Source organism: Pituophis catenifer, unplaced genomic scaffold (assembly GCF_029215685.1).
Source record: "Pituophis catenifer annectens isolate HBS135680 unplaced genomic scaffold, rPitCat1.0.hap2 SCAF_6, whole genome shotgun sequence".
In the NCBI taxonomy this organism is placed as follows: Eukaryota; Metazoa; Chordata; class Lepidosauria; order Squamata; family Colubridae; genus Pituophis; species Pituophis catenifer.
The window spans coordinates 78,084,875-78,109,990 of NW_027256886.1; the positions used below are offsets into that span (position 1 = coordinate 78,084,875).

Genomic DNA, 25,116 nt, shown 5'->3' on the forward strand with positions numbered 1-25,116 from the left:
GTGTGCAGGAAAATCATGAACTGAGAAAATAAACAGGCAGAAGCGTTAGCAGTGGAGAGTTGCAGAATATATTTCTGAGATGTTTCAACAACCTTCAAAAATAATTAGTTAATTAATTACTTGTACCGTATTTAAAACCAAAATCAAAGTATCAAACTTAGTTGGCCCTTTGTTATAACTTCAGCTAAAATCATTTTCTTTTTAATAATTTTCTTAATTTCCTGGTCTTTGTTACATTTGACAATATTGGGCATTATTACAATAATCGATGATCTTAAATTCTGAAGGAACATCTCTCACCACACTTTTCATTTACTGATCTATTTAATGAATTTATACCTCAATCTTTCAAGAATGATCCTCAAGGCAATTGAGTAAAATATAAAACTAAAGTGTTAAAAAGTTTAAAGCATGCATCTTACATCACAATACATTTACATCATAACATTCTTTATCATGAGTGACAGCAGATAAAACTGGAATTGAACCTGAGCAGAGTTTGAATTTGGAGTTTTTGGTTGAGTTTATGAATATACAGTAGGAACCTAATTAGATGCAACAAACTTCTGTAGAATTTCTTTTCTTTTTTTTTTAATTTAAAGAAAACCACGGGATCACTGCATTTATGGCTGCATGTTCTTGAAAACAAATCCTTGTCACTAACTAGATTTTTGTTTGGTCTTGGTCTGTTTGATTTGGTTCACAGAATTCAGGCTACAGTAATATTAATGAAAATAACTTGCTATGTAAGTGCTAAGGAAATACTGATGGATGAAGGCACATGGTGGAAAGGAAAGAAGGTTAGGTAAATTATATCTACTTTCGTTTGCTTTTGAATTTTCCTGAGGTAATCTGGCTGGCCACTGTTAGGAAAGGAAAGTCAAACTATCAAGTCAAACTCCACTCCTGATGACTTTGCAGACGTTCCCATGAAGTTGTTTTGGCAAAAGTATGGAAATGGTTTGAAGTTTTCTTCCTCCTCAATGTTTTTCCACCACCCAGTCCACCTTAAAGCACTATTATTCCTTGGAACTCACCCATTCACATGGTTATTAGATCTGAATCTAATGAAAGAGCTTTCAGTGTTAACAGAAAATGCATATTCTGGCTGAAAAAGGCTGAAATTTTATTTGACATAAATAAAAATCTAACCTTAACATCCAAAGAACACCCCCCACCCCCCCAGCAACGATGGTTATCATTCAACCTCTGGTAAGAGAGAATTGAAAGAAGAAATGATAGCAAAAGTATCAGCAGAGGGAGAATTGATAGACAAATAAATATGTAGATTTAAAACCATCAAGGGACCAGTTGCACTGCTTATTCCTTTCCCTTTTAATATTATACCGACTAGAGACCACACAGTTTATGGATTGTAATTTTAGTATAGTTAGACCATGTATAATTGACAGACTGGATTTTATCATAGATTTTAGGTGTTATTTATTATTTTATACTAGCATTTTTAAATTGTATATTTACTGAGTGTTTTTATTTGTTCTGGTCTATGACTGTAATAAACTGAATTGAAACCATCAAGGAATGTAGAAAGCACCATTATGAAAAAATGATTACAAAAATGTGAACTTTAGTCCTTGCATTTTCAAACCTGTGCTCAATGGCTTGATGGAATCAAAAACATGGGAGACAAACCTTGAAAGGAATATAAACTTCAGGTTTATTCAGTTGGGTTAAAGGCATTTGCTAAAGAAACAGCTAAGGCAAGATTCACAAATGTTTGATGTTGAGCCCAAGCTCAGATATTCTCTTTGTAAAAATAACAATTCTCCGTTGAATAGGACAAAATGATTCTTCTAATTATATATGAAAGAGCCAGTTCGGTATAGTAGTGAAGGCATTAGGCTACAAACCAGGAGACTGTGAGTTCTAGTCCCACCTTGGGCACAAAGTTAGCTGGCCCAAGATCACCCAGCCCTAGAAAGGAAGCAATAATCTAAAAACAATAATAAAAAGTCTTGCAAAAAAAAAAAAGTAGGCATCTGCTCAGGCAGTCTCCAAGAATCAGACACAAATAAACAGGGGAAAAAAAAAAGACATCAAAATCTAGGCATCTGCTCAGGCAGTCTCCAAGAATCAGACACAAATAAACAGGGGAAAAAAAAAAGACATCAAAATCTAGGATATATACATTTTCCTTCATTTACTTGCCCAATCTCATCAAAGGTTTTTAATTTTTTTTTAACTGCAAAAATTGTCAAGGTATTTAGAAGCGACTGCAGGCAAATTTCATCTGATATTCAAATTCACTCCAGAACATCACCAGCTCCATTATTTATTGGCAGAAAAAGGCTATAAATATAGTACAGTATATACTAAACAATTCAGAACAAGCATCTGTTACAAGTTCAAGCTTGCATCCATTAAGCTTCTACCGCTGGGACTCTTGTTTGATCAAAGTTTAATTTCAAGGCCCTCAAGAATTAAAAAGTGGTTAATTCTTAACCAGTCATTAACAAAAGTCATTCAACTGCTGTCTGATAAAGCTCTGAACCAAAGGAGGGTCTGGTACGTGTCCTCGTAAAAAGATCCTGGAAAGGAGGCTGAGAGCTAAATGAGAGTGCAATGAAGCTTTTCTGTTCCCATGCTCCTGGCCTTCTCCTCCGGAAAAGTGGGCCTTCCATGAAGAACAATGGGCTGTCCCATCAAGGGAGTTAGTTACAGAAGGTCTGTGTATGTGTAGAAGCAGATGAGACATTTGCAGAGAGAACTTTTAGTCAGGACCTGGTCCCTTAATCTACCGTGTTTCCCCAAAAATAAGACCCTGTCTTATATTTTTTTGAACCCCAAAATAAGCGCTTGGCCTTATTTTCAGGGAGGTCTTATTATTTTGGGGCATGTGGAGCAAGACTTGCCGTCTTACCTGATTTCCAGCTCTGTCTCCCTAACCCTAACCAGAGGAAATGGCGGGGACCGGCTGCGCATGCGGTTAAATATTTTGGGGGAGGGCTTATTTTTGGGGAGGGCTTATTTTTGGGGAGGGCTTATTTTAGCACATGCGTTCAAAAACCCGACTGCAGTAAATAAGAAAGAATGGGGAAAGGTCACAAACGGATAATGTTTGTAAAATGATTTATAGTTATATTATTATATGTGAAGGAATATAGATAGAAATAAGGGATAATGGGAGAAAAAGGATAAATATACTTAAAGAAGAGTAAGGGGAAAATGTAAATAATAGAAGACTACCGTTACAAAATTGTTGTAAAAAGGGAATATATGTTTTGTGTTTGTGTTCATTATGTCCTGTTGCATTAAAAATAAAAAGAATTTTTTAAAAAAACCGATTGCATTTATTATCAGGGGATGTCTTATTTTAGGGGAAACAGGGTACCCTATCTTCATCGTTTCTTTCTGTTGTTATAAGCTGCACAAAGTAAAGCAAGGCACCTCCTTGTTCCTCAATCCCAGTAGCCTCTTTGTTATCCTAGTTGACAGGAGCCAATACTCCAAAGTTTTTACTCTTACTAGAAACATGTGGCCTCTAATGTACCCTTAACCTACCCGGTCCCCAGTTATTTTTTTTTTTTTTAAATTTGATTTATATGCCGCCCTTCTCCGGAGACTCAGGGCGGTTTACAATGCGTTAAGCAATAGCTTTCATACTTTTGTATATTTATACAAAGTCATCTTATTACCCCCACAATCTGGGTCCTCATTTCACCTACCTTAGAAAGGATGGAAGGCTGAGTCAACCTTGAGCCTGGTGAGATTCGAACTTACAGTAATTGCAGACAGCTGGTGTTAATCACAATGCTTTTAGTCTGCTGAGCTACCAGGCCCTTTATACAGTATAATGGCTTTCCTTTTGAATTATGTATTTGTTATATTTTTTGTAACCACCTCTCTCTTATAGCAATAGCACTTAGACTTATATACTGCTTCACAGTTCTTTACAGTCCTCTCTAAGTGGTTTTGTGAGGGACTCAGTGGCTCAGTGGCTAAGACGCTGAGCTTGTTGATCAAAAGCTCGGCAGTTCAGCAGTTTGCTAGTGCCGCGTAATGGGGTGAGCTCCCGTTACTTGTCCCAGTTTCTGCCAACTTAGCAGTTCGAAAGCACATAAAAATGTAAGTAGAAAAATAAGGACCACCTTTGATGGGAAGGTAACAGTGTCCCGTGCGCCTTTGGCATTTAGTCATGCTGGCCACATGACCACGGAGACGTCTTCAGACAGCGCTGGCTCTTCGGCTATGAAATGGAGATAAGTACCGCTCACTAGAGTCGGGAATAACCAGCACATATGTGCGAGGGGAACCTTTACCTTTACTAAGTGGTTTACAAAAGTCAGCATATTGCCCCCAATAATCTGGGGCTTCATTTTACTGACCTTGGAAGGATGGAAAGCTGAGTCAACCTTGAACCAGTCAGGTTTGAACTCCTGGCAGTGTGAGCAGAGTTCACCTGCAGTACTACATTCTAACTATTGCGCCACCATGGCTCATGGTGTTGCAAGAGCAAAGGAAGAGAATCAAGAAATACTACAGTAGTTCAAAAATAAAATAATATTTAAGGCACAAGAGAAATATACATGTAGAGAAAGCTATCCATATATTAGCTAGAGCTGGAAGCTTGTTGGAAAAGGAAAATTGTCACAGGTTTCTCCTAATATAAGAACAGAGAACACCTTTGGGGCTAATACAAGTAGCCCTCAACGAATGGGACATGGTGGCTCACTGGCTAAGACTCTGATCTTGTCGATTGAAAGGTCGGCAGTTCAGCGGTTCGAATCCCTAGTGCCGCGTAATGGGGTGAGCTCCCGTTAACTTGTCCCAGCTTCTGCCAACCAAGCTGTTCGAAAGCACTAAAAAAAAAAAAAAAATGCAAGTAGAAAAATAGGGACCACCTTTGGTGGGAAGGTAACAGCGTTCCGTGCGCCTTTGGCATTTAGTCATGCCGGCCACATGACCACGGCGATGTCTTCGGACAGCGCTGGTTCTTCGGCTTTGAAACGGAGATGAGCATCGCCCCCTAGAGTCGGGAACGACTAGTACATATGTGTGAGGGGAACCTTTAGCCCTCAATTTATGAGCACAATTGAGCCCAAAATTTTTGTTGCTAAGTGAGACAGTTGTGAAGTGAATTTTGCCCCATGTTACAACCTTTCTTGCCACGGTTGTTAAGTGAATCACTGCTTTTAAGTTAGTAGCACGGCTGTTAAGTGAATCTGGCTTCTCCATTGACTTTGCTTGTCAGAAAGTTGCAAAAGATGATCATATGACCCAGGACACTGCAACCATCATAAATATGAGTCAGTGGCCAAGCATCTGAATTTTTTATCATGTGGCCACAGGGATGTTGCAACAATGATAAGTGTGAAAAATGGTCATAAGTCATTTTTTTCGGTGCTATTATAATTTTGACCGGCCATTAAATGAACTGTTTGTAAGTCAAGGATCTGTGACATGGGGGCCACGAGAGAGAGGCCTTGTCCAAATACAATGAACCTTGGACAGAGAAGGAATTCTTTGCAGTTAAAAGACATTTTCAGATATCTTGACATATAGTGTTAATGAGCAAAGTGACAATTCAAAGATCTAAACAACTGAATATGGTATTCAAGAGAAGGTTTAAAACAAAGAGTCACCAATAACTCCCAAGAATATTAAAAGAAACCTGCCTTAATTTCTTTGTCAGGGTACGCAAGGCTGACATTTCACCTTTGAATAGAACAGGACGCTGGATAAAGAAGAATAAAAACTTAATATTGATATTCATTTGCATTTCATTGAAATTAAATGTACAGTTATTTTCTAATAATGTATTTAATCACAATGTCCACTTCTGACTTGAAAAATTCCATTCATCTGTAGCAATTGAAGTCCTTCTGCTAAAATTATTCCCAGGCTGCTCCTGGCTGACTTTCACCTGAAGACTGCAAGATTTGCTGCTCTTTTACAACCTAGCCATCATGTTCAATTTTCCATATTATGTCGACTGAAAGCTTATTTTCCATGCCTTCAGCCCAAACACTCTTACAGTCTGAAAGCAACGTATAATCCTGTACTTCTTTCAACTTTCCATATCAAACCACACGTTTCATGGTTCTCCCCATTAGTAACAGGATCTCAGGGTTTATATGGTTCCAATAAATTTAGCTATATATTTTATGGGGTCTCAGAAGAATTTGGTTTGACTCATTTTGATGTCCAGATCTCTATCATACAACCTAACTTCAGTAAAATTATATCTCCAGTCTGCAATGAAATTCAGTATGTTTCCACATTCCTACATTAAAGTATTTTAGACTTAATATCTCTATAAGTAACCGGAATAAAAAAGAGATTTATCAGCTATAGACCAGACACTGTTGTTTTTTGTTACTTGAGGGAAGCATGAAATGGCACAAAATGTGCAGAAATAACTATATTCCTAGAAGAACCATCCATGTATAGTGTACATACAGTACATTATGTTTATGCCCAATTTAAATATATTTACTCATACTTCAAGGAGCTCAAGATGACTCACACTGTTGTGTTCTCCATTGTATTTCTCCATTGTATTTCCACAGCAATCTTGCAGAGCTTAAAGAAGATACTAGTGGGATGAGCAATAATCTTCATGACCACATCAAGATCTGAACCTGAATCAGCTCCATTCCAGCCACACTGGGCCTTCCCCGTGGCGGTCCCTGCATCATTGAGTCAAGCAGCAAGAAATCTGCTTGCCATTCCCTATCCTGCCATTATTGCCTGTTTCAAGTGACTGCTGTCACACAGCTTCCCTCCAAGTGAATGGGCAAGAAGACCTAACTGATTGTATACCCTATATCCTGAAGTTGTGCTTGGTGAATTTTGGAATGGAAGAAAAGATTAACACCAATACAACTAAGCACAATTGAAGCCTGTCTCACTCATGGTCTGGAGTGAGGCAAAGACAACATTGTGGGCAATAGTAGGGGAAAATGTATGTATCAGTGCCATAATTAGCCCTAAAACCAACTCTCCATGCTCTGTATCTTAGGTTCTTTTCACTGTTGAAGATGTAGTGATCTCCAGCCATCTTTGAGTCAATAGAAGATAACACCACCCTAAACCTTTGCTGGCTCCATTGCCAATCTTTATCCTACACCTATTGCCTGTGCTCCCATCAGGTCTGAGCAGAGGTGATATTCAGCAGGTTCTGGCCAGTTCTGGAGAACTGGTAGCGGAAATTTTAAGTAGTTCAGAGAACTGGTAAATACCACCTCTGACTGGCCCCACCCCCATCTATTCTCTGCCTCCCAAATCCCAGCTGATCAGGAGGAAATGGGGATTTTGCGGTAACCTTCCTCTGGAGTTGGGTGGGAATGGAGATTTTACAGTATCCTTCCCCTGCCACACCCACCAAGCCACTCCATGCCCACCAAGCCACGCCCACAGAGCCGGTAGTAAAAATTTTTGAATCCCACCACTGGGTCCGAGGATATGACTGACAAAGCTTAGCAGGTTTTATGCACTTTGGACAGCCACTTTGACCTCTACTGAACAGAAATAAGTTGCCACGGTAACGTTTATGTCATGGTTTAGATGCAAATAGAGAGACCCAACAAGAGTTGCGAATGGTTTCATCACTAACTCAGACTGATTTTGGATACTCTGGCACCTTGAGATGAGACTCTTAGTTTAGAAAAAGTAAATCATAATTTGGATATGGGCAGAATGAGGAAACCATTAGTCCCAGGATGAATCCCAGGTCATCTTAGGGGAGAACACCCAAAGGACTCAGAAAATATATGAAATCTGGAAAGTATGCAAGAGATTTCAGGAGAACTTGGATGTCTTTCAAATTACTCCTAGCTGAAAGAGATTGTGAACTCTGAAGAAATATAAAGCCAAAATGCAATATATGAAATCTGGAAAGTATGCAAGAGATTTCAGGAGAACTTGGATGTCTTTCAAATTACTCCTAGTTGAAAGAGATTGTGAACTCTGAAGAAATATAAAGCCAAAATGCAATATATGAAATCTGGAAAGTATGCAAGAGATTTCAGGAGAACTTGGATGTCTTTCAAATTACTCCTAGCTGAAAGAGATTGTGAACTCTGAAGAAATATAAAGCCAAAATGCAATATATGAAATCTGGAAAGTATGCAAGAGATTTCAGAAGAATTTGGATGTCTTTCAAATTACTCCTAGTTGAAAGAGATTGTGAACTCTGAAGAAATATAAAGCCAAAATGCTTTATGCAGTAATATAGGGGCCAATATTTAAAAACCAATTTGCAATACCTAGAAAAGGATATGATGGAAATAAAGATTATTTTTTTAAAAAAAGAAAAGGATATGATGGAATAATTAAGATGGAGGAGGAAAGAATTGTGTGGGTTCAACAATTCATACTTGAGGCTTAGAAAGTCCTGAAGCTCAGATAAAGGTAAAACAGGCTTTTGTTCTTCCTTTTAAGAGAGTTTCAAGGTGGAGGAAGGAGAGCCACAATTTCAAACTGAAACCATTTTATTCTGAGCTCAGCAAACATATGGAAATAATTTACAAGGCAAAGTCACAAAAAGGTCATTCTCAAAACGGACCTGTTTTATTCACTAATAGGAATTCATATGATGCAGGGGAACCTTAAAGAAGCAGGTGAGTAAGAGGCTGTGTGCCATTTTATACAATTAATCCTCGAGTTATGACCATAATGGAGCCTGCCCTTCATGGTCATGATCAAGACGGTCACACGATCAATCCAATTTTATGACCTTTTTGCCATGGTCATTAAGCAAATGCTGAGATTATTGAGCGAAACCAATGGTTTCGCTATGGATGCAGTTTTGCTGCAGAAATGCAACCTACCGAGTGCTCAAACTGCAGTCATGTGACCAGGGATGCAACTGTTGGAACTTCAGATCCAGGTCATGGGTATCCTCCAGGTAGGCCCATTGTAACTTTAAAGTCACTAAGTGACTGGTCATAAGTTGAGGACTTCTTGTGCAGTTCTGCTATTAGTTCCCCTGTATCCTTAAGCATCAACTGTTGTCTAAATAAAGGGTAGCATAGGTGCTTTCACAAGGAAGGCTAGTTAGGTGCAAAGGTCAACCAGAAGAAAATGGGACTAATTTTAGGAGAACAAGCCTGTAAAATGTTGAAATTAAAACTCCTGCCAGAATAACCTTCGATGAACCATACTGTATTGTTTCTTTTCATTTTTGGAAATAATCCACTCTGAAGCGTGCAGTTTCTCTGTAGTCGTTTGAACAGGAGAAGTAATAGAAACTCATGCTCTGTAGCAGTCACATACCTTCTTCCTGAGAACATTATATTGCATATCAGGAGGATACCAAGAAAAAGACAGGGCAGGGAGGGTACAGGCTAACATCTGGAAACACTCTGAACTCCCACTAAAGAACAACAGTGGGCTTTCTTTTCGGTTATAATTCTGTTATTATTAAAACATTTCCTCTGCAACTGCTAATCATTATCACCTTGTAAATTCAGATATTTTGTGGCAATAGGTATACCCCTCAGTTCTATAGATTCAAACAGGTTAATGAATATAGAAAGGACCATCATGTAGTTTAATTATGGGAATGCATATTTAATTTGCATCCTGCTTTTCTTTTCCAGAGAACTGATTGTTCCCTCTCTTGTATGTATTTTGTACGTATTTCAATCCCTCTACAAAATCTCTTTCAGGCCGGAAGGCTCTTATCATCATGATTACCAAATAGAGAAGGGTTAATCTGCCCACTATTTGGGGGCAGGAAATAGAACTGATAATGTAAGGTTTAACACAGGCGCGATCACAGTTCAAACATTCTTGCAAGACCAGCCAAACTTCTCCATACGAAGTATCTTTCCCATCCAGAGTGTGGCCTCAGACGTTGGAGCTTGGCCATCCCAAGATTTCTTGCCAGGTCTGAAGAGATCTGAGATCATCAATCATTGTAACACAAAGCAGATTCCTCTTTTGTAAGTTATTTTGGGAAAGCCATCAGGAGTTCTGTAAACTAATTGTAACTGACTATGGACCTGCCTGTAAGAAATATTCTACAGTGGGATTAGATTAACAGAAGGCACCTTGTAGGTCATCTAGTCCAACCCCCTGCCCAAGCAGGAGATCCTACACCATTTCTGAAAAATGGTAGTCTAATCTCTTCTTGAAAGCCTCCAGTGATGAAGCTCCCAAAACTTCCGAAGGCAAGCTGTTCCATTGGTTGATTGTTCTCTGTCAGAAAGTTTCTCTTTATTTCCAGGTTGAATCTCTCCTTGTTCAGTTTTCAGCCATTATTCCTTCTCTGGCCTTCAGGTGCTTTGGAAAAAAGCTTGACCCATTCCTCTCTGTGGCAGCCCCTCAAATATTGGAACACTGCTATCATGTCTACCCTGGTCCTTCTCTTCACTAGACTAGCCATTCCCAGTTCCTGTAATCGTTCTTCATATGTTTTAGTCTCCAGTCCTCTAATCATCCTGGTTGCTCTTCTCTGCACTCTTTCTAAAGTCTCAACATCTTTTTTATAGTGTGGTGACCAAAACTGGATGCTGTATTCTAGGTGTGGTCTTATTAAGGCTTTATAGCAGGGGTGAAATGTTCCCGGTTCGGACCGGATCACCCGATCCGGTAGCGATGGCAGCGGGTGGTTCGGAGAACGGTAGCAAAAATCGCTGTGCCCCCCCCACCCAGCTGAGCCGCACGATCATCAGAGCTTTTTTTTTTTTACTTTTAAAAGCATTTTTCTACAACCTCTTCAGCTGAAAAAAATGCTTTTAAAATTAAAAAAAAGCCTCTGATGGATCGCGTGACTCAGCTGGGATCGTCAGAGGCTTTTAAAAGCATTTTTTTCCTGCAACCTCTTTGGCCGTTGTAGAAAAAATGCTTTTAAAAGTAAAAAAAAAAAAATGGCCACGCCCACCCAGTCACATTACACCCCCCCCCTACCAAGCCACACCACAAAACTGGTAGTAACAAATTTTACATTTCACCACTGAAGAAAAGTCATTGGGTGATTTTGAACCAGCCACTTTCTCCTAGCCGGATTGTTCCCAGATTGTTATGGGAGCAAAATGGAGGTTGCATGCTGTCTTAAATTCCGGAAAAAAGGCAGGATATAGAACTAACAACTTAATTAATGGAACATAGGGCAAAGAAGCAAACCTTTTATGGTATATTTCTCAAGCCACCATCTACTAAGGCATTAGCTATTTAGGAGATTGTCCATTAGAAAGAAATGGTTTGTTACATCGAGCAGACAACTCAAGAGTAAAAATATTTATCTGATGCAAACAAAACCATGATCAGAAACTCTTTCATGAATGATAAACTGTCTTGCACTGTTGACTCAAGTGGCACACAGAACATTTGCCAATTCTGCTGAAGAGGAACCAGCTTTCTTTTCACTGTGTATGTCTCTCCTGCAGTAACTTTAGAAGGACACACAAATAATTCAAGTGTGTTACTAAGCTACTCAGGTGACTGCTTTGTTTTTTTAGCCATGCCTCAAGCACCTGAATCCCATTTTTGTCTCAAGAAGCAAGTTAAGCAAGATTAACCAAGATAAAAGTGTCCTTTATTCTTCTTAGCTTCCAATCTTATGAAAAGCATTGGTGAGAACTCTGTTTAAGTATAAATTTCTCTGTGATTGCTAAATTACTGTTCTAGCCAAACTATCTGTCATTAGTCAAACTAGAAGACTCAAAGAAAAATTGCTACGTTCATAAGGCACCATCAAATGTTTAGGCAAAAGGAGTCTGGTAACACCTTTTCCGAGTAAAATTTTTATTAATAGTCACTCTAGAAAGGCAGCAGAAAAGAGCAACAAAGATGATTAGGGGACTGGAGGCTAAAACATATGAAAATGGTTGCAGGAATTGGGTATCCCTAGTTTAATGAAAAGAAGGAGTGGGAGTGACATGATAGCAATCCTTCAATATCTAAGGGGCTACCACAAAGACCAGGGGATCAAGCTATTCTCCAAAGCACCAGAAGGCAGGACAAGAAGCAATGAATGGAAGCTTATCAAAGGGAAATCTAATGTACAACTAAGGAGACAGTTAGAAAATTAACAAATGGAACTGCTTGCCTCAAGAAGTTGTGGGTGCTCTGAAGGTTTTTAAGAAGAGATTGGACAACCATTTGTCTGAAATGGTATACGATTCCATGCTTGAGCAGGGGGTTGGACTAGAAGACCTCCATGGTCCCTTCCAACTTTGTTACTCTATTACATAAGCTTTCATGAGCTGCAGCAAACTCACCAGTCCTCAGCACTGGTCATCATAGAACTTTTTTGTGAGATACCACATTTAAATAAAAGTAGACTTCAAAATGGAAATAGTTGAGCTCCACTGGCAAAAAAAAATATATACTGATCTTGGTGGATGCTCAGATGACCTTGGACACAAGAAACCTTTGACAATGGTAAATGCAAATTGATATGGATGGCTTTTACTGGGACATCTAGCTAGGCACAAATGCTAAGGTAGGGTTAGAATGTTGTGCTTCTTGTTACAATGCAAATAAATGGCAACCTCTGGAGGCCGCTTAAATCTGCACACAAAGTGAACCGATTGCCAGTGTTGCATTTCCACAGATATGTTTATGGAGATTCTCAGTCATGATTTTACCCCAAAGATGCTTTTTTTCCAAAAGGCAATTGGACTTTGTGTTTTTTTTTCTTTGAAAACATTTTGCTTCTTATCCAAGAAGCTTCCTTCCATTCCCCATCAGTCAGTTAGAACTTGAAGAAGCTTCTTGGATGAAAAGCAAAACATTTTCAAAGAAAAAACCAAAAATGTCCAGTTGCCTTTTGGGGGTGGGGAAACACCTCTGGGGTCTCCACAAATACTTCTTCTCTTCTGCCTCTGTTCTCAATCAGTTTTTAACCGATACTCTTCACTCCCTTTCAAAGAGAACTAAAATGCAGAATTAGATCTGCCATCAAATATTTTGAAAGAAGCAACTGGATGCCCAGTTGGGGCAGATGCTTTCCTCCTCCACAAACAAATCATTTTCATCATCCTAAGTGGGAGTTTCTGAGACCAGACATAATTTCCCTAAGAAGAAAAACAGCTTCATATAAGCATTTTAGATGGAAAAGTTCCAATACTCTGGTCATGTATCCCATCATCACTATTGCTGCCATGTTGGCTGTAGTTGATAGGTACTTGAGTTCATCTGGACAGTCACAAATAGATTTAGTATCACTACTAAAGATTTATGTAGCAAAGGCATCTTGATTTAGTTCATTCTTTCAACATGGCACTTTTTCTAAGAATTGTTTAGTAGGTTTATCAATCTGGGATTCCCCCAAATTTCATGTGACAATTCTTCAAAATTCTCATTCTCCTTAAAAAAGCAAGGGAAATAACCCGCAAACAATTAAGGGGTTTTTCCACTCACTGTTTCACACGAAGGAATCACATAAACTTTAGTATAGGGGTGTCAAACTCGCAACACGTTGTCATCACGTGACATATCGTAACTTCTTCCCCCTTCGCTAAACCGGGGGTGGGTATGGCCAGTGCATGATGCATCCAACCCACAGATTGCGAGTTTGAAAGTCCTGCCCTAGTACCAAAGTCTATTCAGGTACAATGACATAAAACAAACTTCCTAATCTGATGCTCCCCAGCTGAGTCAGAATTCAATTCTTATAACCCAAACACATCTGAAGACTATCAAGGTCTGAGCCCAACCTAAGAAATAGGGCCATTTAAAAAAAAAAAAATTGATTTATATGCCGCCCTTCTCCGGAGACTCAGGGCGGCTTACAATGCGTTAAGCAATAGCCTTCATTCTTTTGTATATTTTATACAAAGTCAGCTTATTGCCCCCACAATCTGGGTCCTCATTTTACCTACCTTAGAAAGGATGGAAGGCTGAGTCAACCTTGAGCCTGGTGAGATTTGAACTTGCAGTAATTGCAGGCAGCTGATGTTAATAACAGTGCTTTAATCTGCCGCGCCACCAGGCTCTTTCTATTTTAAATTACTGCATTTAAGGATCGCATCAAATAAATAAATAGATCTCAAAAGTGTGAATTTTCAGCTTCTCCTCTGAAAAGTTCCATAAAAAATATCTTGCAATCCTTTTTTTTTTTATCAGATCCCCAGAACTTAATTGGAAACCACTTGATTTCTTCTTGCAAGAAATTCTTCCTGACCAATATACTAGATGAATTGTATTTCTTGGCAGCCATATGTCTGCTGAGGCCCCCCTTGTGGATCCAGTTGCAGGATCAAGGAAAGAGTTGTTGTTTGTACTTATCAAAAGAATTTGGCATTTGGCTTTCACTTCTGCGGAATCAGGTTTCTTACACTTTTACTTATATGTAGGTGTCACAAAAATGCACAAACCTCCCGTTTTGTAATCTTAAGTAGATCAAGCTTTACCAACCGAAGTAAAAATATACAACTTTAAATGTTTAAGAGCCTGGTTTTAAGATTGAGAACTATACAGAACTTATAATTTATTAAAGCAACACAGACTGCTGACATAGTTAATGTAATTGAGATTCTAATTTTATTTGCGGGTATATTTTTCCTTTTTTCTTTTTTTAGAAAGAAAAACAGATGGGTTGTTTATCTAAGGTCATTAGGCGTCTCCGGAGGAGATACTTTAGCTCAAATAAAAAGACTTTCCTCTTTTTTAATTAACAGCAGCAGGAGATTCTCAGAAGCTCCAAAGTCAGATCCCACTTAGCTCCCACACCAAACAAGATAACAATCCTGTTGTCCTTTCTGCACCTCCCCATATCCTCACACACACACACAACTGCATGATCATAGATGCTAATCAGCCTGTGCCACCAGAATGGCTGGACCATTTCTTTAAAATTTATGCCATGCCCTCACTACAGGTAGTCCTCGATTTATGACAATGGAGCCCAAAATTTATGCTAAGAGAAACATTTGTTAAGTGAATTTTGTCCAATTTTACGACCTTTCTTGTAGAGTTAAGTGAAGCATTGCGGTTGTTCAGCTAGTAACATGGTTGTTAAGTGAATCTGGCTTCCCCATTGACTTTGTTTGTCAAAAGGTCGCAAAAGGTGATCACACGACCCCGGGACACTACAATCGTCATAAATATGAACCAGTTGTCAAGCGTCTGAATTTTGATCACATGACCACGGGGATGCTGCAATGGTTGTGTGAAAAAGGGTCATAAGTCATTTCTTTCAGTGCCATTGTAACTTTGTACGATCACTAAATGAACGGTTGTAAGTCGAGGACTACCTGTACTGCATGTGTATTAGCCCTAGAACAGGGGTCTGCAACCTTAAACACTCAAAGAGCCATTTGGACCCACAGAAAAGAAAACACCGGGAGCCACAAAACCCTTCCCGTGCCTAACTATTTCTTGAGCAGCCATAAAACTAGCATATGTAGTTGAATTAAATGTTCTGTTTTCTTCTGAGACTTTCTTTTCTTGGATTTATCCATGGTTGGCCTACCGGGGGTTGAAAAGCTCAATAAATCGCATGCCGGTGGGTGTCGCACATTGGTGGTTGTGACGCATATTTTGAGTGATAGGGAGCCGCAGCAGAGGGGTGAAAGAGCCACATGCGGCTCCAGAGCTGCAGGTTGCTGACCCCTGCCCTAGAAGCTAACAATCAATTAAAACAATACTGCACAACTTTAGAATCTTTTAAAAGAAAAAGTAACAAGACATTATACAAGAGAATAATGAAATGAAAAATGAAAGCAGATACAACAACTATTCAAATTTGGGACTAGGCATTGCTTTTGATGAAAAGCAGTCTAAGCATAATTATAATAATTATTTAAATAAAATTTACATCAATACCTTTCTACATAGGCAATACATCACCTGAGATTATCATCACAAGCAAGGACTTCCATAATTTAACAGAATAACAAGAAGGGATCTTGAACAACTTCTAGTCCAACTACCTGCTCAAGCAGGAGACCCTATGCCATTCCAGACAACTGGCAGACCAACCTCTTCTTAAAAGCCTCCAGTGATGGAGCACCCACAGCTTCTGAAGGCAAGTCTTTCCACTGGTCAATTGTTCTGCCATTTGTACCTCCCCACCCAGTTTCAACAAGCAAAATCAATAAGGGAAGCTGGCAGCAAAAGTTGCAAGTCACAGTCATAAAATGTCTTACTTATGCAGATTCGCTTAACGGTCACAGCAAAAAAGGTTGTAAAATTTGGAATGGTCACATGATGCCTCACATAATGACTGTACCCCTTAGCGACTAATTTTCTGGTCCCTATGATGGTCTTAAATTGATGACTATATTTATGGATCATATGGTAGTCTGGAGGCAAACTGGTATGAAGAGACAGTACCTAATGTATTATTAGAACTAACATAAAGTTTACTCCTTCTAGATATGAGTGTCCACCAACATCCTCAGTGATGCATTCTGGATCAAGTAAAACTTCTGAAGGGTCTTGAAGAACCATCTCAAGCAATGTTAAGGAATGTGTTACTATGAATAGGTCTGAATCCATGAGGAGCTGATATTGTTGATGATGCCAGTTGAAGCTAACAAATACCGTATTTTTTGGAGTATAAGACGCTCCTACCTTTTTTGGTGAGGAAAAGAAGGAAAAGAAATCTCCCTCTGCCTCTGCGCAATTTTGCCTCGTTGCGGCAAACAGCCTGCTCTACTTTCATTTTCAGCATAGCTTGATTAGCACAAGGGAAAAAAAAAATCTGCTCCAGCAATTTACCTCTTTGCAGCTAGCAGCAGAGCCCTGCACAAAACAGCTGAGAGCAAATCAGCTTAGTCGGGAGCCCGATCCAATCAACTTGTGCTAATTAGGCTGTGCTGAAGTTGAAAGGAGCTGTTTTTTTCTTGCTGTTTGCTTGCAAGGAGGTAACTGCTGCGAGGCAGAATCCAAAAGGTGGGGGCCAGTGGGTGGGCAGGGCTACATTTCACCCCCTTTTGGGGGGGGGAAAGGTGCGTCTTATACTCCGAAAAATACGGTACATTTCTGACAAGAGTTGCTACCCAAGTCTCTAGTCTAGATGCAAAACCTGAATCCTTAAGAGTCTAAACCCATGTCTTTATGGAAAGTTCTCTCTCACCTATTACAACTGACTTCCTTTTCCAGAGCCCATTTTTTCTCTGATTAGGAGAATCTAGCTTATCTGCATTAGGTCTCAACTTATGAGCTTGTATCCAGCTTTAATGCTGTTAAACACAGATCAGCAGCTTTCCTGGTAAGAATGTGTGCGTCATCATCATTTCTGACTGCGCAATCACCATTCTAACGGTCTCCCAAGCATTTTGCACAGGCTGGCTGAGGAATTCTGGGGGAAGGCTGGGAGGCTATCTTGGAGTAATGTTTAATGGTTTCTATATAATGGCTATAAGCCATCTACTAATTCTAATCAACATGATCTCATGACTGCAAAATGTTATGAGTCCCGCCTCATTCTGCACAGTTCATATATTGCCGCTGACATTGTAAACAAGTGTGCTCTATGGAAATTCAACTAATTATTCATTTGTTTCAATGCTGAGGCCAGCAATAAAAGGTCATTAGTCAAGACCAGTCCACTCCTGCATCTTGCCAATTCAGCTGGTACACAACTGGCAGGGATGTCCAATGTTGCACAGCCAAAAAAAAAAAAAAAGTATTTCAGAGTGCTGGCTACCATTCCTTAAATCAAACCTATTTTCCCAAATCACACATACATAGAACACACAAAGTTAATTCTTGAGCCTGGTCTGACCATCGCATCCCTAAACAGCTCCTCTATGGTGAGCTGTCTCAAGGAAGCGATAACAAAGACATGTCAAAAGCCTCCTTCAAGTCCCTGGATATCGACACCACCTCCTGGGAAACCCTGGCACAAGATTGTGGTGAAATCCAAATTTTTTTACTACCGGTTCTGTAGGTGTGGCTTAGTGGGCATGATGTGGCTTGGTGAGTGTGGCTTAGTGGGCATTCCCACCCCCCACTCCAGGGGGAAGGATATTGCAAAATCTCCATTCCCACCCCACTCTGGGGCCAGCCAGAGGTGGCATTTGCCAGTTCTCCGAACTACTCAAAATTTCCACTACCGGTTCTCCGAACTACTCAAAATTTCTGCTACCAGTTCTTCAGAACCTGTCAGAACCTGTTGGATTTCACCCCTGGTCTGGCATCCTTGCAACATGGCCTGCCCAATGTGTCTGGGCTTTCATCATGTTTGGATTCAGATATGGTTGTGAAATATAACATGTTCCGTAAGTTCTGAATTAGTGTTATGGGAACCCATCTTTGTGATAAATCAGGCAATTGTGCCCGATGCCATTAAGCAACACACAACATAGTACCAATCTTTGTGATTTATTCCATACACCAATGCATGTCTCCCTCTGTTGTCAATTACTAGATATATTTCTATCTATCTGCCTTTATAACTATATATGTGCTTTCCGTTAGATCGCTTGCCTAAGACTTTCAACCATCCTTCATTGCTAACCCTCAGAAATGCAAAGCGTTCTTTCTGAGATAGATTTATCTATATTAATCTATCTCAGCATCTACTTCTGTCCTACTATCGCAGCACCATTTGAGAGTGTCCTGACATACGGCATTCTTACATGGTAAGGGAACAGATCTGTAGCGGACAAAAAAAGCTCTACAGAGAATCATTAAAACTGCCCAGAATATCATCGGACTCCAGCTACCAGCCCTGGACGACATCTTCGAAACTCGCTGTTTGAGAAAGTTGCATAACATTCTCAGAGACTCTTCCCATCCTGCTTACAATCTTTTTGGACTGTTGCCTTCTGGCAGAAGATACAGAACAATTAAAACTCAGACCACACATTTTCTGAATAGTTTTTATCCCAGAGCTATAATTGCACTCAACAATGAACTAAAGGACCACCATCAGTGAGCTGTTGGACAGCATTACTTGGTCTGTTGTGTGGATGTTTGGGTGGTTTAGGGGTGGATAGGGAATTGTGGTGGGTGCGTTTGGGGATTGTTGTGTGTGTCGGACCTGGTCTTTGGGTGTTAAGTGAATTTCATTGTATGGGTATACTGTGTATACATGTACATGACAATCATTATTATTATTATTAGTAGTAGTATTATTAGTATTATTATCTTTCAGAATACACAGCAAACGAGATGACCATGCTGGATTTCGTATCCCAAATCACTAGTCGAACACTTCCCAAGCGTTTAGGACTGTGTGATGTATCAGCGGATTATGCGAGCAGATCCCAGTAAGGTGGCCTTCTGCAGCTGACCAATGGTGATCTTGTCAGTGCCAATTGTTTTTAAGTGCTTGCCTAGGTCTTTAGGCACAGCACCCAGTGTGCCAAGTACCACTGGAACCACCTACACTGGTTTATGCCAGAGTCTCTGCAGATCGATTCTATTATTATTATTATTGGTTAATCTTTAGTGAGATTCACAGCCTTTGAGGCTGGTTAATAGCTCAGCAGCTCGAGTCCTAACCAAGGACCTAGGAACTGTTAAGGTATCGTCGGAGGATGTAAGCTGTTCCGAGTAAGGTGGTTTTTTGTAGTGTCAAAATGTTCAAGTCCAGTAAATTTAGAATTTTTAAATAGCGGGGTAGCCCTTTGGGTATTGCTCCAAGGGCTCCAATTACAATCGGGACAACACACGATTTCTCCACAGTCGCTCAACTTCAATTTGCAAGTCCCGGTACTTTGTGATTTTTTTCTTGCTGCTTATCTTCAATCTGTGCATCACCAGGTATTGCAATGTCAATGAACCATACTTTTTTTCTTTTCAACTATTGTTATGTCAGGTGTGTTGTGGACCAAGTGCCTGTCAGTCTGAATCCTGAAGTCCCACAAGATCTTGAGTTTCTCATTCTCTAAAACTTTCTCAACCTGATGTTCCCAGTGGTTTTTGCTGTACTCAAATCCAAACTTCTGGCACAATTTCCAGTGAATGATCTTAGCAACACGGTCATGGCGTTGTAGGTAGTCAGTTTGTGAAATTTTGCTGCATCCACTGATCAGGTGGTCGACTGTCTCATCTTTCTCATTACAGAGGCAACATTTGCTGTTGGTGGTAACATGTTGAATTTTTGCTTTCATGCAGTTTGTGGCTAGGGCTTGTTCTTGAGCTGCCAAAATAAAGCTTTCCATTTCTTTTTTCAGTACTCCTGATCTTAACCAGTTCCAAGTTAGTTTCTGGTAAGCTTTGCCTTCAATATTTTTCAAGTATTGGCCATGCAGAGCTTTGTGTTTCCAATTTTCAGCTCGCTGCTCAATTACTTCTTTCTTATATTCTGCTTTTGTTTTAGTTGTCTTTAAAAGGCCTCCTTTATTTACTTCCTTAATCATTGGTTCTTCACTTTTCTGGATGTAATCATTCAAGCCGCATTATTATTATTATTATTATTATTATTATTATTATTATTATTATTATTATTATTATTATTATTATTATTATTATGTTGTGACCTGAAGTTCACGCGCCAAAAGAGTTAAGCGGTCCTTAAGTGTTATTCCCACCCGAAAAGCCTCCTCCTCTCCCTCACGCATGGAAAAAGAAGCCGGGCCGCCCCGCACAGCTATGCCTGAAAAAAACCTCACCCGCGTTTTAAAAACTCAACGAAAAACCTCCCAAAACCCGACTCAGCGGGAAGAAGCCTCCCTCCGTCCGAGTCCCCACCACCACCACCTCCCTCCCCGAGGGGCAGCGTTGCCTGGCCCTGGGGAAATAACTCTTCAGCAATGCCAACGGTCCTTAGGTCTGCGCCGCTTCAAAACCCAACGCGCCTCCTCAGGATTAAGGTCCGGGCGGGGGGGGGGGGGTCCGGATTAAGGCAGAGCAAGGGGAAGCGCGGCGGACTCCGGGGGCCTTCCCCCCCCAAACCCCGCGGGGAGCTCTGAAGGGGCACCGCGGGGGCGGCTCCTCGGCGCGCGTTCGCTCTCTCGCTCACTCACCTACGGCTCGGATGTGGAAGCCCTTGGGGGCCCTCAGCGCCCTGCGGAGCCAGGCGTCGCGGAGGAGCTGGAGGGGCGCCGGGGGCCCTTGCAAGAGCAGCACGCCGCCCCTCAGCCAGCCTTGCAGCCGCACCCGCCCCACGGCGCGCGCCAGCCCGGCGTTCCAGTAGCAGGAGGCGTTGGCGCGCCGGAACGCTTGGAAGACGGCCGCGCCGCGCGCCTCGTCCTCGCAGCAGTCCGGCTCAGCGTCCTCTGCCTCCGCTTCGGCTCCGGCCGTTTCCCGGGGCCCCTGAGGGCGGCGACGCAGGACCAAAGCGAGCGAGCTGGGCGCCAGCTGCACGGCGCGGCGGGGAAGCGGCGAGGGCGACATGCTGCGGGCCGCGCTCTTGCCCGTTGTGCCCGTCAGCGCCGCCGCCGCCGCTGCTACCAAGGGAACCGAGTTGTTCCTGGCAAGGGGCGGGGATAAAGCTGGCCCGGCTCCAAACGAGGGGTAGCGGGGCGAGCTGCTGTGCGGCGGCGGCGGCGGCCCCGGAGCCAGAATTGCTCGCTCGGTCGCTCGCCCGCCCTCCGAAGCACCTGGAGGAAGAGGTGGGTGGGGAGAGAGCAGGCTGGCCCGCGTTACACTGCGCTGCGCTCCCGTCTGCAAGGCGCGCCATTGGTCCCTGCGGGGGCTCGCGCAGTTTTTGCTCGGGGGGCCAGGCGCCGCCGAAGCTTCTGCGTCGGATCCACATCTGAACCGAATCCGAGGCCCGGAGGGGTGGGGGGACAGCGTTCCCCGCCGATCGGAATTAACAATAGGCTGCAGTCAGGGAGGGAGTCAAAGGGAACAAAAAAAGTTTGCCTGGCCTGAAATCTAATGGAAGTGGTTGGATAGCCTTTTTTTTAATTATTATTATTTATTTTTATATGCCGCCCTTCTTTGGAGACTCAGGGCGGCTTACAATGCGTTAAACAATAGCCTTCATACTTTTGTATATTTTATACAAAGTCAGCTTATTGCCCCCACAAACGGGGTCCTCGTTTTACCCACCTTAGAAAGGATGGAAGGCTGAGTCGACCTTGAGCCTGGTGAGAATTGAATTCGCAGTAATTGCAGGCAGCTGGATGTTAAATGCTGCCTTAGTAGGAGGCATTAGCCTCCTACGCCACTCAGGCTTTCAGTCAAAAGGAGCTCAGAGGCTCTTGGAAAGCTACGCTGCGCCCCAGGAATCGGGATAATGATGCACCAAGTTGTGACTAAGGGAAGGAGAAGAAGAGCCCTTCCAGTGAATGCGAGGGTGACCCACGCAGGTTTTTCAGAGATAGAAGAGGGGCATTTGCCCCTTGGTTCACCATCAGACTCTCTTTAAAGATGGGGGGGGGGAAATGGCTGGCAGAATAAAAAGCAATTCTCCAAAACTCAGATGACCCACAGAAATGACCAAAAGGATGAAACATCCCTGAGTAGAAACGGGTGTGGGAAAGGTGGGGGAGTAAGGTCACTAAATAAAGTATTTATTTATAAATAGCAAGAGCAATAGTACTTAGACTTATATACCGCTTCATAGTGCTTTTACAGCCCTCTCTAAGCAGTTTACAGAGTCAGCCTCTTGCCCCCAACAATCTGGGTCCTCATTTTTACCCATCTTGGAAAGATGGAAGGCTGAGTCAACCTTGAGCCTGGTGAGATTTGAACTGCTGAACTGCAGCTAGCAGTCAGCTGAAGTAGCCTGCAGTACTGCACTCTAACCACTGCGCCACCTCACCTCTTATACTCTTAACGAACTATTTCAATTTCTACTCTACCCTACCCTACCCTACTCCTTAGAACAGCTTTTCTACCAGGGCTCAGACTCCTGAATGCCACATAACATCATAAGTATGTAGTATGATAGATTTGCAGGGCCGGCGCAACATGCTCATATTGGCACAAGGTATTATAATGCAATGTATGCACATATATGTATAGAGGATTGTGTGTTTGTTAATATGATTTATTGGGTTAGGGATTTTCTTTGAGTTATTGAGGTGTATTGTGTTGGGGGGGTGCAGTTCGTTGTTTGACTGTCCCTGTGCCTTTAAGACGCATGAAAGCAGAAAAATATTGATCAGAGCATTGCTTATGAGGAAATGGGTTTCCATGTTCCCTAGGATCTAAAATAGCAGGACTGAGTAGAGACAATAGCCCCTTTAACCATCCTTCGAAGCACTATTGAATGGTGCTTACTTCAAAAGTACAATAAGTACGGGGCATGCTTGTGTTCTCTGAGCATTAGCAGCCTTTTTTAAATCAGCCCTTCTCAATTGGATGCCTTTACTGTCCAAACACTTCTGGAGGGCATAGTGCCAGCCCTTTGAGGTAGGCCAGCTCAGGAAAGAGACAATACAAGGATCACAGAAATGCTACTTTCTACTAGTTTCTTAACCTCAGCCACCTTAACTCTCAGAATTCCTCCAGCCAGACTTAAAAGGGGGTACTCTGTTTTTTTCTTTCCCAAGCTTGAGTTATCCCTTTTTTCAAGTCTATAGTATCTACACTTACCTCTATACCAGGTAGGCAGCAGGATCCATGGCAAAGCAGCCTGGCATTAGGGAGGAAATGCAGGATTCCTATCAGCTGTACCATCCTTCTTGCAGCTAGAAAGCAGCTGGCAAAGACAGGCAAGTATAGTTGGATTCAGAGGCCTACTTTATTATTATGTAATAAAGTAGCAACAGAGCATTAAAACCAAGATTAATGTTACTGCTGCTGTTTTGCCAGTAACATTAATTTTATTTAGGATGCAGAACTGCAAGATCTAGGAGAGGTCTCTCTCTCTCTGTCTTGCTTGCTCTGAAAGCAGTGGGTCTACATAGTGTTTCTCAACCTGTGAAAGCTGGTTGGGGAATTCTGGGAGTCGGAGTCCACACATCTTCAAGTGGCCAAGATTGAGAAACACTGGTCTAAGGGATATGGGCATGTCTCCAAAAAAAAAAAAAAAAAAGCAAGCTGACATAGCAGGCTGGCAATACAAACTTCATCCCTTTGGCAGATGCCTGTGACATTGACAGCAAAGGGGCGGGGCTTGCATTGTGATGCAATTTCTGCCAACCTATCTTGCCAACCTAGCACCTGAAATAACAGCACAATTTGACCTTGTCTTATGAAATAAAGGAGATAAACAGAATAACAGAGCTGGAAGGGATTTTGTTGGATAGGGCCCAGTGTTCAAGTCTGTCAAGATCCATCTGAGCTGTTGGCTATTCCTGCCAGCTTATTGTCATCTGCAAATTTGATGCGTTTCCCTTCTATTCCCTCATCTAAATCATTTATTAGAGTACTGGGCCTAAAACTGATTTCCTTTCACATATATGTAATTCTATTAATGACTACACACTGAATGCAGTTTGGTAGCCAGTTACAAATCCATCTGATGCTGTCTATCCCACATTTTTTTAGCTTACCAAGAAGTAAGTTGTGGTCTACTTTGTCAAATGCCTTACTGAAGTTCAAGTATACTATGTCCAAAGTATACTATATCCACAGCATTTCGCTAGTCCACTAATTTAGTCACAAAATTCTGCCAAAAAATAAATATTTATAGCAAATATTTTCTTCCACCAATCCAAGGGACTATTCTGCCCATGATCAGATAAATATCACCAAAATGGATTATAACTCATAAGCAATATGAAAAAGCACAATTCAATCAGCAAAATGAGGAGCTGGTTCCCAACTAAACTCAGTTCATAACTCTTTCCCCCAAAAATTGCATCTTAAACTAATAGAAATAAAATGATAAGACTAACAAGCTACAATCGCAACAAAACAATCAATCCATTTGGTCTAGTAGTTAAGGCAACAGGCTAGACAACTGGAGACTATGACTTCTAGTCCTACCTTAGCCATGAAAACCAGCTGGGAACCTTGGGCCAATCACTCCCTCAGTCCAACTTCCCTCACATGGGGGGGGGATAGGAGGATGAAGTATTAGATATGTTCACTGCTTTGAGTTGTTTATAAAAATAAAATAATCAATCCATAAATATTCAATTACCATTATATGAAGGAAAAGACTAGAAGTAATGGATTCCAGTTGTTACCTAGAATGCCTAAAGAACTTCATTAGACTTCATTAAAAAAAGCAAATACAAAAGGTGAAATGATGGTTGATAGTTGAAGGCAGAAAATGAGAAACAGGAAAATTTACCTAACTAAGCGATGTCCAGAACAGAAAGAGCTGCATTATATTTAGATAATTTAAAAGATACTTAAATAGCATACATATTAACTTAATGCCTCATCTATAGAAAGTACCTACTG

The 25,116-nt window shown here is 41.3% G+C and overlaps 1 protein-coding gene across 1 annotated transcript in view; it reads right to left on the minus strand.

Moving 5' to 3' along the window:
* Positions 1–21,204, minus strand: part of STOX1 (storkhead box 1) — a 36,248-nt gene extending 15,044 nt beyond the window's left edge. Inside the window, exon 1 of the mRNA XM_070945787.1 lies at positions 20,835–21,204. Coding sequence (XP_070801888.1) covers positions 20,835–21,204 — 370 coding nt within the window. The remainder of the gene's footprint in view (positions 1–20,834) is intronic.
* Positions 21,205–25,116: the final 3,912 nt, after the last annotated feature.